This window comes from Ipomoea nil, unplaced genomic scaffold (genome assembly GCF_001879475.1).
Source record: "Ipomoea nil cultivar Tokyo-kokei standard unplaced genomic scaffold, Asagao_1.1 scaffold3147, whole genome shotgun sequence".
Lineage (NCBI taxonomy): Eukaryota > Viridiplantae > Streptophyta > Magnoliopsida > Solanales > Convolvulaceae > Ipomoea > Ipomoea nil.
In genome coordinates, this window is record NW_017619575.1 from 1,320,963 (window position 1) to 1,334,209 (window position 13,247).

General features: G+C 34.0%; 2 protein-coding genes across 3 annotated transcripts; both read right to left on the bottom strand.

Annotated features, from left to right (window-relative positions):
• Window positions 1-1,366: 1,366 nt before the first annotated feature.
• Window positions 1,367-4,180, bottom strand: LOC109167034 (adenosine deaminase-like protein). Of its 2 annotated transcripts, XM_019315934.1 has the most exons (12): window positions 4,142-4,180; window positions 3,975-4,108; window positions 3,533-3,603; window positions 3,336-3,427; window positions 3,159-3,218; window positions 2,752-2,982; window positions 2,579-2,655; window positions 2,411-2,480; window positions 2,205-2,318; window positions 2,011-2,077; window positions 1,728-1,832; window positions 1,367-1,657 (listed from the first exon to the last, which is right to left on the bottom strand). In XM_019315934.1, exons 2-12 carry the CDS (start codon window positions 4,049-4,051, stop codon window positions 1,533-1,535), a joined length of 1,089 nt encoding a protein of 362 aa, XP_019171479.1. In that variant the 5' UTR covers window positions 4,052-4,108; window positions 4,142-4,180; the 3' UTR covers window positions 1,367-1,532. The 2 variants fall into 2 exon arrangements, with proteins under 2 accessions (XP_019171479.1, XP_019171480.1); XM_019315935.1 differs by lacking the exons at window positions 3,533-3,603; window positions 4,142-4,180 and having other exon boundaries at window positions 3,975-4,056.
• A 7,121-nt stretch (window positions 4,181-11,301) lies between these two features.
• On the bottom strand, window positions 11,302-13,074 carry LOC109167032 (cytochrome P450 77A1). Its single transcript, XM_019315932.1, has one exon. The coding sequence runs from the start codon at window positions 12,952-12,954 to the stop codon at window positions 11,428-11,430; it is 1,527 nt and encodes a 508-aa protein (XP_019171477.1). The 5' UTR covers window positions 12,955-13,074; the 3' UTR covers window positions 11,302-11,427.
• Window positions 13,075-13,247: the final 173 nt, after the last annotated feature.

The window sequence follows — 13,247 nt, forward strand, 5'->3', positions numbered from 1 at the left end:
ATAATTTGGGTAGTAATTATGGTATGATTAGTATTATTAAAGTAAGAATTTAATATATGATAAATTACTAAATATAATTATGATAACATTTTATTTTAATTAAAATCTAATGAAATCAAAGTTATTTCTCATAATAGCATGTCTTCACATATAATTACCATTGAAGAATATAAGAAAAAAAATATTGTACATGCATGTACATGGTAATATAAATAGAAAAAGATAACAAAAGTTATAACGAGAGAGATATTTTTGTTCAAAAAATTATATAGTACAACTCTTCACAAGGTATAAAAAAATATTTAACGACATAAAACCAGAGATATACTCTGGATTGAGACTTATTATATTTTTATATAAATTATATATATATATATATATATATATATATATATATATATATATATATATATATATATATATATATATATATAATTGCACTCAGGTGCGAATGAAGCGCCCAAGAGCGAAAATGCGAACATATTAGTGCGCGACACGTGTCCAGATCTAATGGATTAAAAAACGCGGTGACATTTTCGTAAATAATTGAACATCAAAATGCAAGTAAAATGTATTACAAGTGCATGTAAAATGTATTATAGGTGCAAGTAAAATTTACACTGAGCATCAATACTAAGTGTACCTATAGTTATAAGTACTTGCACCAATAAGTAGTTGTACCTATAGTTATAAGTAGGTGCACCTAAGTGCATGAATGTTTGTGGGAAGTGAATGTTAACAAGGTAAAATTACATGCACTTATAGATGAAAGTAAGTGCACTTGTAAGTGATTTTACTTGCACTTCGATGTTCACTTATTTACAAAAATGCCACCGTATTTTTTTCTCTGAGCACTTATTCGCACCTGAGTGCATATATATATATATATATATATATATATATATATATATATATATATATATATATATATATATATGAGAACTCGGTTTCTTGTGAAAATTGTGGATAAATGTTAGGCATTGATTTAGTAAATCTAGCAAAAAATGTTGTGACATTTTATAATTATTATAAATTATAAATTTTGTCCATGTACTTGGAAAAGTTTAATAGTGCATTTTTGTTCAATAAACAATGCACTCGATATGTTTTAAAAAAAAAATACGCTCAATATCTATACTAATATCTACAGATATACTATCAAACATTTTCAAATGTATTGATGAACTTTGAAAATTGAAATAATTACAAAAACATTACCGCATTTTCTTTTCAACCATTAAATCTCTCAAGATGAATGAACGTGATTGTTCACAGTTATCAAAGAAAACCTAGCTCCCATGAAACCAACACACACATATATTATATATATAGTACTCACTCTTTACACACATACCAGACCTTATAATTGAATGAACTCCAAAGACCACATTGATTTCAACTAAATATCCACCAAAAGAGTACAAACTCAATTCTACCATTCAAATACTTTTTCATGTTTTGAGAGAATCAAACAACATTTTACCAAGGATCAAACTAACACTGTGTTTCTGCTCATTGCATTTAAGTTTGTCTCAGAATTCCAGCCTCCCAGCAGCCAAGTCAAACATCACTTCCAATTCTCGTTTTACTCCATCATCAGCAAAGATGAAATCAATGGCATTCCTTGCCAGCTGAAACATCTCTCTTTTGTGTATACCTATGTGAAAATCGTAACAGAATATAAATCATGATCTAAAGTACAATGGCTGTACACGTTAAACACGTACCAAATGCAGATGAGGCCAGGATGTATTCCCGAGATGAGCTGGTGGAGAAAACACCAGTATCATCAGTGCACAACACAATCGGATGCTTAGAATTGTATAAATCAGCTGCAATCAAAAGTCAAAACAGTGGTGTGCATTACACACTTGGTTTACGTGGTGAATTATAGCACAGTCGAGAAGCTATATTGAAAAATAGAAAAAAGGCTGAATTTCTGTTTATTTTCCCTGGATTATAATCTGACTGAAAGCTAGTATTGTACAGAAAAGAATCAAAAGATCTAACCGAAATGGTGAACATCCACAGAAGAAATGGTTTCGGTTTTGATGTTGGATGTCAAGCAAATTTCAACCTGAAAACACACACGAGGAGGATTTAGACAGGAAAATGGATCATGGAAGGAAGAATCAATCATCACATGTATCGCATATGTTTGTGTATATCCTACTCAAAGATGGAAATGAACATGCAATTCTAACCGGAATCTTTGAGGACTTCAATTTTCTCCACTCCTCCTCTCCGAGGCAACAAGCATGGCCAATTCTTGCAGGTAGAAAATCTAGCATTGCATGGATTTCCTTGGGGTTTGGTACCTAAAAGCACTAAGAGTGAAATAAGCCAGTCAGAGAAGCTCCAGTTCGACACGGGATGTAAACATTCAATTGAGAAGCCAAGCCAAATGCACCTCTCCACAATGAAGAGTGATTGAAAGTCCCTGTTCTTTAGCAAACTCCAGCACAGGCAGAAAAGTTTGCCTATGTATAAATGACCAATTAGAAATAGAAAACTCATAGAGCCTGTGGAAGACAATGATGAAAACAAAACAGAGAATCTCTTGCAGATAAAACGGTACCATTCACCAATGACAGGATTGCCTGAAAGGTCGATTCCCACTACTCCTAAATGTCTCATTTCCAGAGCAAGTTTAACCTTCATAAAGAAAATAAAAGAAGTTAAAGGGCATTGGCATTTAAGCAATGTATTCAAGTTAAACCTCATTCACCATTAATCTGAACAACAACATACCGTTTCCATAGCAGCTTCAGTGGTCTCACGCCGGTCTATACTGAGAAGAAGTCTCACATAAATCTTCTTTCTTTGTGTTCCATTTTTCGTATCATATAGTGTATGAGCATTAGCATGACATTCTACTTCTGAATCACGAAAAATGTCAACCTCGACAGTACTAACAGCCCTTAAACCCTCCAGAACTGCCTCCATGTATGACCTCTTACTCATCCCTTTGGAATCATTCCTCTGCATTAAGGAAGGTTTTAAAAAATGTCAAAAAGGGGTTTGTATGTTTCAAAATGATTTTATACATCCCTAAGAATTATACTCAGAAGCTCCCTTCCTGTGTAGAAACTGAAATGAAACTATATATGGAGTCTAATCAATCTATAGCTCTGAAATGAAACCACACGCTTGAATACCTTTGGAGTTGTCCTTAGCTCCAAGTATACAACGTTCTCTGCAGCAAAATCTTCAACTACCTGTTTATCCATAAAATAATATCACAAAAAAGTGTAGATATTGTCTAGTATATACTTCATACTATTATACGAGGTTGGAACTCTTATCAGTGTGAGATATCTCTGTATGGACTATACCTCTTTAGTAATTCTGGTAACAGTTTCATGGTCAGTTGTAAGAACATGAATCAAATCAAACAATTTGAAGACTTCAGGAAGTGAACGATCACCTGCGCAACAAAAGAAATATTTGCAAATAAACACACAAAAAATTTAGAAAATTTTAAGGAAATAACAACATTGAAATAAAAATCTGGGAGATAGAATGTGCATACTTTTCAAGATAACATGTTCCACATCTGAGAAAACAATTATGCCCTTCTCCCCCAATTCTCTGCCTAGTTCCCTGAAAAATAGAGAATCCCCTCGATGGATTTATTAACACAAATCAAAGACACATTAATTTTCTCAGAACACATAATTAAGTAAAAATACAGTCTTTGGAACCTAAAAGGGTCTAATTTTGTAATTTTCTCTGCTGTGTATATACATAACTTGCATACATACAGGCATCAGCATCACCCAGGAACTCTGATAACAAACGGTATTTTCCAATTCTTTCATGAGATATTAAAATATAGACTATACAAACAGAAGTATAGAGATGTAAACGATAAAGCTGCCAAGCATGTAGGAATCCAATAATGAAACACACACACGCTACACACAAAAAGGAGTGAACGAAAATAAATTTGAGTTGAAGTAAAGAGAGCATACAATATAGTAGAGTTTCTAATGGAGCCATTAAGGTGGGCATGAAGTTCCAACTTCGGCATTGAAACCCACCATTCCATCCTTGTGTTTTTCTGGGTTTGCCCACTCTTCAACTTCTGTGGGGCAACTCTTTCTTCCCAAACTCTTTGTCTCTAGTGGACGGAGTAAAATTGGGTTAGAGAGAACAGAGGTATGATCTAGCATTGGAGAAAGAATTGGGTATGATTCATAAATTCCAAAAGTTGAAGGGCTTTTCGGAAATTTTGATAACAGAATTTATTATTTCCCCTTCGACCTGTGCGTTTGATTGGAAGTAAGGAATTAGATGGAAAATAATTGTAATTAAATATAAATTCAAATTACGTTGTTTGGAGGAAGAAATAAAATTATTTTGGTTGTGATTGAGAAAGAAATAAGTGGTATAAAGACTAAAATAATCTTGTATAATAATAATAATAACTAATGGTAGTAGTGTCATTTCATCTATTTTTCCTTTTCTCACAACTATTGAATTGACAATTTATAGGAATTCTCATGAATTACAATTCAAACAAAAAAAAAAATTATAATTTTCTCCAACCAAATATTGTAATTAGAGTAACCAACAAATTATTTTGAAATTAGATTTTCAGAACTTCCTTAATCCCCGTGTGAAAGTTTTAATCTTTTATGGTTGGGTTTAAGGGACCTATTAGGAATGCCACTAGTTTGACGGTGAAACTTTGGGCATTTATTATGATCTAAAAGTGTGTTGGGAAAGACACAGAATAATGTCGAGCTCACTTGATTAAATTTGAAGGATATTTACATCTTGTTAGAATAATTTGAGAGTGTTCTTCTTCCAAAAGGTTGAATCTCCAACTCTAAGGGGTGTTTGGTTGGATGGAAAATATTTTCCATGAAAAATGTTTTCTTCAAAGTGAAGGAAAATATTGGTTTATGTTGTTTGGTTGGATGGAAAACATTTTCCATTGGAAAATGGATTCTTCAAAGTGGAGGAAAATGAATTCTTTGCAAAGGGGTGGGATTTTGTTTTCCACAAGGATTGGGAAGAAAAATAACATGAGTGGACCATTTTACCCTTATGAATATTTCTTAATTACATAGACACCTATTTATTCATTCATCTTTTTAAGGGCATATTGGTCTTTATATTCATTATTCCTTATCTTTCTAAACCCAACCAAACAATGAAATCCATATTCCTAGTAATTTAATTTCCACCAACCAAACAATTGAATCAATTTTTCTGGAATTCATTTTCTATGGAATTTCAATTTCATTTCCTTTCAAATATTTTCCAGCGAACCAAACGAGTTGTAAGGGTCCCACACTGACTCAATAGGATATTGTGAGAATTAGGGATTAGTCTAGCTTGCTCTTTTTGACATACACATACGAAACCATTTTAATTTGAAGCTCAGTAGGTAGCTAGGTTTTTAGTTGTTTGACTACCCAGTACCCACCATAGGGAATTAGGTCACGACTTTTTTAGGACAATGGTTATGATTGGCAAATTTAGATGAAAAAGTAGTTGAAAGCTGAAAAGTTATAAGCCAGAAGTTCAAAATTGAAGAGTCATTAAGTAGCTGATTATGTTTAAAAGTGTTTTGTAAAATTAGCTTTTTATAAGTTGATAAATGTAAAAAGACTAAAAATGACATCTTCATAAAATTTAAATAGCTTTAAATTTACTTTCAAAAAAATAACTTTAAATTTAAATATGTTTGTTTACATATTAAAATTTAACATTTTAAAATAAAACTATTAGCATAATCGATGTTATAATTGCACAAAGTGCTTGCTTTTTCTTTGTTCTTTTTCGTTCCAACTCCATGATGTACCTAATAAATATAAAATAATGAAATCAATATATTTTAATAAAATATAAGTAAGAACATATATTTGAAAATATATAAAGTAAAATAAAATCTTTATAGTTCATAAAAATATAGGGGAAAATAAATGCCAAAATAGTTTTAATTGGGAAGGGTAAAGGATGTCATTTATATAAAATAATAAGAATAAAGATGAAAAAAAAGTTAGGAAGCTACTAGCTTATTTTTGAAAATCTACATAAGATAGCGTTTCAAAATAAGCTATTATTTTAAGTTACAAGTTTATTTTGGGAACATTACCAAACATAGCTTATAGTTTTTTTTTTTTTTTTTTTTGAATGCTTATAGCTTATTAATAGCTTAAAATAAATTATAAGCTCGACTAAACACACTAAATGACAAATAGTCAAATAAGTCATTAGGATTACAATTACACTATTTTGCTTGACTTATAAAATTTATTTTAACGTTTTTTCTAAAGCCCCTGTTTGGTAAAAAATTGGCCTATAGGCCAATTTTGGCTTATTTAATCACTATTAATTGTTTAATTTAGTTAAAATATCAATATAAATGTTTGGTTAATTATTTTTTTGCAACTCCAAAAGGCTAAAATTCAAAATGCTACTCCAAGCAACTTTTTCAATTAGCTTTTTGAGAAAATAAATTATACCAAACAGCTATCAGCTAACATTTAATTTACCAAACACTTTTCTATAATCAGCTAATATTATTAACTATTTATACCATCTAATTAACACAATCAGCTAACAACTAACAGCTATCAACTAACAACCATTTTACCAAACAGGGCGAAAGAGAGTGTTGGTGTGGCTTTTTCTCGCTTTATGTAGTTTGGTTGTGTTTTCTCATTGTATTAAAAAAAGTCACACACAAAGCCACCATTCATGTTTCATTTATATTTATTGATCAACATGCATAAAGGAGGGCCAACCCCCATCAACTAAATACTCTACCAACCAGCAACATAAAGCTAGAAAGCTCAAGTACACCCACAACATCTCTCCATCCGCAAAATCTGTTAAACATAAATGAGAAGGTTGTTAAGTATTGGTTGGAAACCGAATCCAAGTGATTGGCCACCTTGTTATGCTTTTTGTAGACATTAACAATGTAAATTAAACCTCACATTAATGACCCATTACATTTCTACAATTACGTCTTAACTAAATTACTTAGCATTGTGATACAAATGACATGAAGTGATTCATCCGAATGGAAGATTGTGCCTACAAGCTCCAGTGGGGGTGGTTGGCGGTATTGACTCTTTGTACTTCAATAAGTTGCGAAAGTATATTTGAACATATACTACAATGTAACACTACCTACTGCACCTTCTTTGAATCACATTCCATTCCCGCTAAAAATAATGAAATTCGATCCTTTATCCATACAAGGTTTTCTTTTCTTTAAAAAAAAAAAAAAAATTGATGTAAAATTTTCGAATACATATTTAATATTATACCCTCAATATATATGCTCAATTTATATTGTGGATGTCAATTAAATATAGTTAAAAAAAAAAAAAATTCTCAACTTATTGTGGAAAGAATTTATGCACTCACTGACTATTTGGTGCATAGCAGTACGAAAGGATAATGCAGGTTGGTTGGGTGTGAAAAAATAAAAATAATAATAATGGTTTTTACCAACCAGTAATAAGTATAACGTTAATTTAATGCAGTTTTGCCAATTTGTATTTCTCGTACAAGTTCCATACCTTCTAGCACAACTACCCCTCACCAATGGTGCACCCTGCACAAGATCTCTATGACTTTTTTCAACTTGAACATGATGTGTGTCCATGCACGTTGAATATAGCACTAAATACAAATTACTATTTTCACAGTTCAAACTTGTGGCACGAGTCTTTTTATTTACCTTCATGTGTAATTTGTAAGGTATTACATAAGAGTGAGGTTTGTCCTCTACGTGGCACACACCTTTGAAGTTAGCCTGCGGGAAAAGGTGGCTGGATATGGTAACTAGCTATTTGAAGAAGAGTTCTACTACATGTACTCCCAAATCTTATTCCTTAAAATTTACTCTCTGATGTGGCGGGCTCTCATAGGTTATTTTCTTCATGCATGTGGGTCCCTGTAAAAGTGTCTATATCAATATTTTAAATGTGGGAGTAAAAGTTGAGAGTAGAGAATGTGGGCAATTTATATCGTGCACTAGGACGCGCATTGCATTGTGCGCCCTGATGCAAAACGACGTCGTTTTACATAACTGTATAAAAAAATGCACATAATTGTATAAATAAATACACATAATTGTATAAACAAACACACATAACTGTATAAATACATAATCATGTCGACTCCCTTTCGCGCCCCCTAAAATGACGTTGTTTTGGGAGGCGCGGGACGCACAATGCTGCGTGTGCCATGGTGCAGGGTATAACGATTGGAGGATGGAAGTACATGTAGTGTTTTCCTTTGAAGAGGGAGCATGGTGGTCTCTCCTGTGCATACAGTCATCACAGATCAGCAGCAGCAGCCCAATTAATAACGGCCAACCACCAGCAATCTTTGTGATTAACTGCCCACTCTGCCTCTGCCACGCTAGCTGTTCCAATAGTAAATGGAGTTTGACATATCATTCACTGTCCCACTTTGGAAAATATACATGAAATAATAATAACAATACACCTTGTATAATTTTATAAATTTTCTCGTCATTAAAAGATAAAAAAATAACTCATAAAATTGGCTGTTGTGGTCAAATTTCAAATGAGTACGTTGAGGTGACTGTATTGATTCAGTGGGTCCATGATTATAAGCTACACACTAAGAATGAGAATTAAAATCGTAATTCGTGTTTAGTTGATAATTTTTTAAAATATAATTATAAGATTTAATTACTTCTTTAATTAAAAATTTTATTTTATAATTATAATATGTATCATTCTATCATATTAGTAATGTGATTTTTAAGTTTTGGTTAGTGCTTTTTTATTTTTATTTTAATTTTTTTTTCTTATTGATGCTTTGATGTCATTATATTATGATGATAAATTGCCTTATTTTTTTAAATTTTATTTCTTGTATTTTTAAAACCTTTATTCCCATACATAACCAAACATCAATATTGGTAATCATTCTAATTACACCCTACTACCAAACATGCAAAATTCTTTCACTAAAACTCATACAATTATCAAATATTTGATTCTCGTTCCGATTCTAATTCCCATTTGCAAACCGAACACACCCTTAGTGAACTCCTATTTTATACTCCCAACTGTTACTCTCTCTCACAAGTTCTTGATGTAAATATTTTTCAGTAAACCCACATAATGAAAATAACCAAACAATATTTGACACATCATGAATATAAATTGAGAGTATGCATAGTAGAACTCTTGTTTCAATTAACATTTTTAAATTATTAATATATATAATGTGGGCCATAAGACTTAGTCTAAATATAGGTACATATAAAATTTAATGAAAAATTACATCTTTAGTCCCTGAGGTATAACCAAGTTCTGACTCAATCCCTAAGTTATGGTTGTATCCGAGTTTAGTCCCTCAGTTATGAGCGAAGTGGCGAGTTTGGTCCTTGATGCGATGGTGTGTTGACAAAGTTAATTACGGGGATAAACAAGTAAATTCTTTAATAAAACTTGTAAACTTAGCCAAAATACTTTCCCCAAACCGCAAAAGCCCTAAATTGCTTATGTAATCAGCAAAGAAACTCTACTCCCATTTTTCTAAAAAATCAAATTCCAATATTTCAATTCTATTTATTAAAAGAACAACTAGAATTACATTTTTTTGACAAATATAAAATTTGCTCCATAACATGGGCAAGCTTGATATCTTTTCTATCGATTAGCATAACTCCATGACATTTTAATGGGTAATAAATCATCAGATCTACGTTGAAAATTATCACCAAAATGGGGAAAATATGAAGTACCACAACTAAAAGATGACATCCTATAATTAATTGTTAAATTAGTTCATCAATACAGAGAATATTGATTATTTATTTAAACATAAAAAATAGAGAAACAACTTGTGAATTTCACAACTTGGAAGTGGACGAATTTGAGATTTCAAGCTTGGGGAAGAAAAAGACTTTGGTTGTAGGTATAAGAAGAAAAGAATGGTTGTTGCGCAATGAGTTTCAACATAAGAATGTGATTATAATTTGAAATTTATATTTTACCCATCTATTATTAAATTGTTTTTAAGTTTTCCTTAATTAGTTTGAAATTTGATTTTTTAGAAAAACGGGAGTAGGGTTTTTTCGCTGATTATATAAGCAACTTATGATTTTTGTCGATGTGGGGTAAAGTATTTTGGCTAAGTTTACAAGTTTTATTAAGAAATTTACTTCTTTATCCCTAGAATTAACTTTGTTAACCCACCACTAGCCTCAGAGACCAAACTCACCATTTCACTTATAACTGAGAGACTAAACTCGAATACGACCATAACTTAGGGATTGAGTTAGAACTTGATTATAATTCAGGAGCTAAAGATGCAATTTTTTCAAAATTTAATATGGCATAACTACCCTTTAATTTGTAGGTAGGCCGTAGTGGACAGTGATATACTGGTGGAACTTGGAAGTACAGTAGGATATGGATGCGTGCTTTGCCGTAAAGACTTTGCATGGGTTCATATACCGATATGTATTAATTAGCAATTGTACCATGCAATATCGATAATGATGCTTATTACTACACGTGTCCGACATACATTAATTTTATGTTAGATATATTGAAAGGAATTCAACATAGGCACATATATTCCACTGTTACTACACAAGCTCAATTAAATATATTATATTCATTATGACCGTCTATTAATCATTTCGGTGATTTTTATAATTATTTTTAAAAATTTTTAAATGATTTATTTAGGGACAAATAAAATCTTGATTGGTTATCAAAAAATTGAAAATTATTTTTCACACACTATTTCAAACTTAAAGTTAAAATTTTCTAATATATAATAGTCTAGACCCATCGAGTTCAAGCTTATCAAATACACATATTTCATTGTGCGTGTGTGCATACACATACACAAAACTAACCAATTAAGCATGTAGTATCCATTTTTTGGTCACTGATATCAATAGCCAAAAAGTAGCCAAAATATTTTCTTAAAAAAAAACTGATTTTTTTTGTTTTAAATAACTAGAATTGACCGAGAACTGATTTTTTCGATTGGTTCAATTTTTTGGTTATTGGATAGTAAACCAAAATATCGAATATTTTATAAAGTAATTTTATGGTATTAAAAAGTAGTTTAATTTGTATAATTAAGGGTTGCAAGTATACCAAAGATCTTGTGGTCCAATGGTACCAAGTTACTCCCTTATGTAAAAAGTGATGAGTTGGAATAGAATTAAGCCCCATGACAATCAACTACTACACTTAATTGGTACATATATCCTCAATTCTATTATATATTGATACCACTTTCTGCAACACTCGTTAATATTAATACATGACATGCATAAAATAAACTAAATCGCATTACCTTTTATATTGATTCTTTACATGCTGGATGGTCCTTAAATGTGGGAAATCTGATCCGATCTAAATAATGAAATAGAATTGGCACGTATTTATTAAATTGTCATATAATCATCTTGGCCCTAGGCAAGATGAGTGCTTTTAGGGGGTTCTTCATGACAACGGTGAAAGCAAATGTCTCAGTCGGGTCGGGTGGGCTACCCGGAACCGGAACCCACTTGAATGCTTGGACCATCTTAGCTAGCATCATGTTCACATGCAACGTACCCAAGGACCATGCCGGGCAGATCCGACGACCCGCTCCGAACGGCAGCATCTTCACTCCCCTCATTCCGGTGATGTCCACGTCCACTCCGTCGCCGGTCAAGAATCTCTCCGGGCGAAACTCGCCGGGATCTTTCCAGAGGCTGGGGTCCTCTGTCACCCATGCGGTGTAGAATTCCACGTATGCGTCGGAAGGAATGGTGTAGCCTCCGAGCTGAGTGTCCTTTGTGGCGGCGTGAGATAGGACGAAATGGCTGGGAGGATGCCGCCGGAAAGTCTCTTTCACGATGGCGCCGAGATAGGGCATTTTCTCGACGTCCTCCTCTGTGATAGCCCCGTCTTTCCCGACGATTTCCACGATTTCTCTGTACAGCTTTTCCTGGATATTTTGGTCGGTTACGAGATGAAGCAGAGCCCATTCCAACGCGGTGGCGCTGGTATCAGTTCCGGCACTGATTATTTCCGAAACAAGCGTCACAATTTCTTCCTCCCCAAGCTTCCGCCCCGCCGGTTCGAGCCCGAACAGCGAGTCGATATAAGCAGCTCCGTTAGGGCTCACCATTTCCGGATTCGATTTCGAGCCTTCCACAAATTCCCTCCGGTCTCTGACCAGAGGAATCAAGCAATCAAGCTGCGTCTTCCTCAGCTCCTTGGCCCGTTTCACCTGGCGGCGGAACAGCGGCGTCAGAACCGGCAAAAAGTCCGGCAGCTGCGGCGCCGTGATGAGCATCACGTCCTTGAGAATGCTCTCAATTTTCGTGATCCGCTCCTCCGAGATTTTCGCACCGAAACAGAGACAAATGAGGATGCTGCATATCGTGAGGCGGCAGTTGGCCATAACCTCCACGTAACCATTTCTAGAAGCTTCGTCTCGGATCCTCTTCATATGGTGCTCCATCGCCCACTTCCTTATCCAGCTGCACTGCTTGATCCTCGTAGGGTTTATCAGCTCCGTCACGAAGTTCCGCCGCAGCGCTCGCCACAGAGGCCCGTACTCGGCGGAGTTGATGGCGCATTTTCCGACGCTGAAGATGAGGCGGATGGGCGAATCCGCCGGACGGTTGGCGAAGATTGGCCCCTGTTGCACCAGAGCTTCATGAATAAGCTCGGAGCTGGTGACGATAACCAGAGTGCGCTGTCCCATTTGCATGGTGAAAATGGGACCGTATTTCTTACGCAAATCACGTACCACGTAGATGAACGGGCGGCGCTGGAGCACGACTTGGAACAGATTCCCTACTAGCGGCCAACCCGGCGGCCCCGGCGGGAGATTCTTCGGACCGCCGCCGGTGACAGACCAGTAGCGCCACCACAGGCATAGGAAGACCGTGGCCAACAAAAGTATTGCAGCGTCCATTAACTCCATAGCGTGATTTCCTTTTTTATCTTTTTTTTTTCTCCTTCAAATTTTTAAAATGAAAGGGAGAATTTCAATTCTCTTTTACTTTGTTTGGTTGTAGGGATATTGAGAAAGCCAAAGGGTAGTTTGGTTTTTAAAGATAAAATTGGCGAGGGTGAAGTAAATGACCTTACCTACCCTCTACTAATTTCTAGTACCTTGTTTTAAATTTTTTTTGAAAATTTTGTATCTGAAATGCATTTATTGTAAATTAAATACGGATTCATCCTTATAACCAATATATTATATATAGTTGCGTT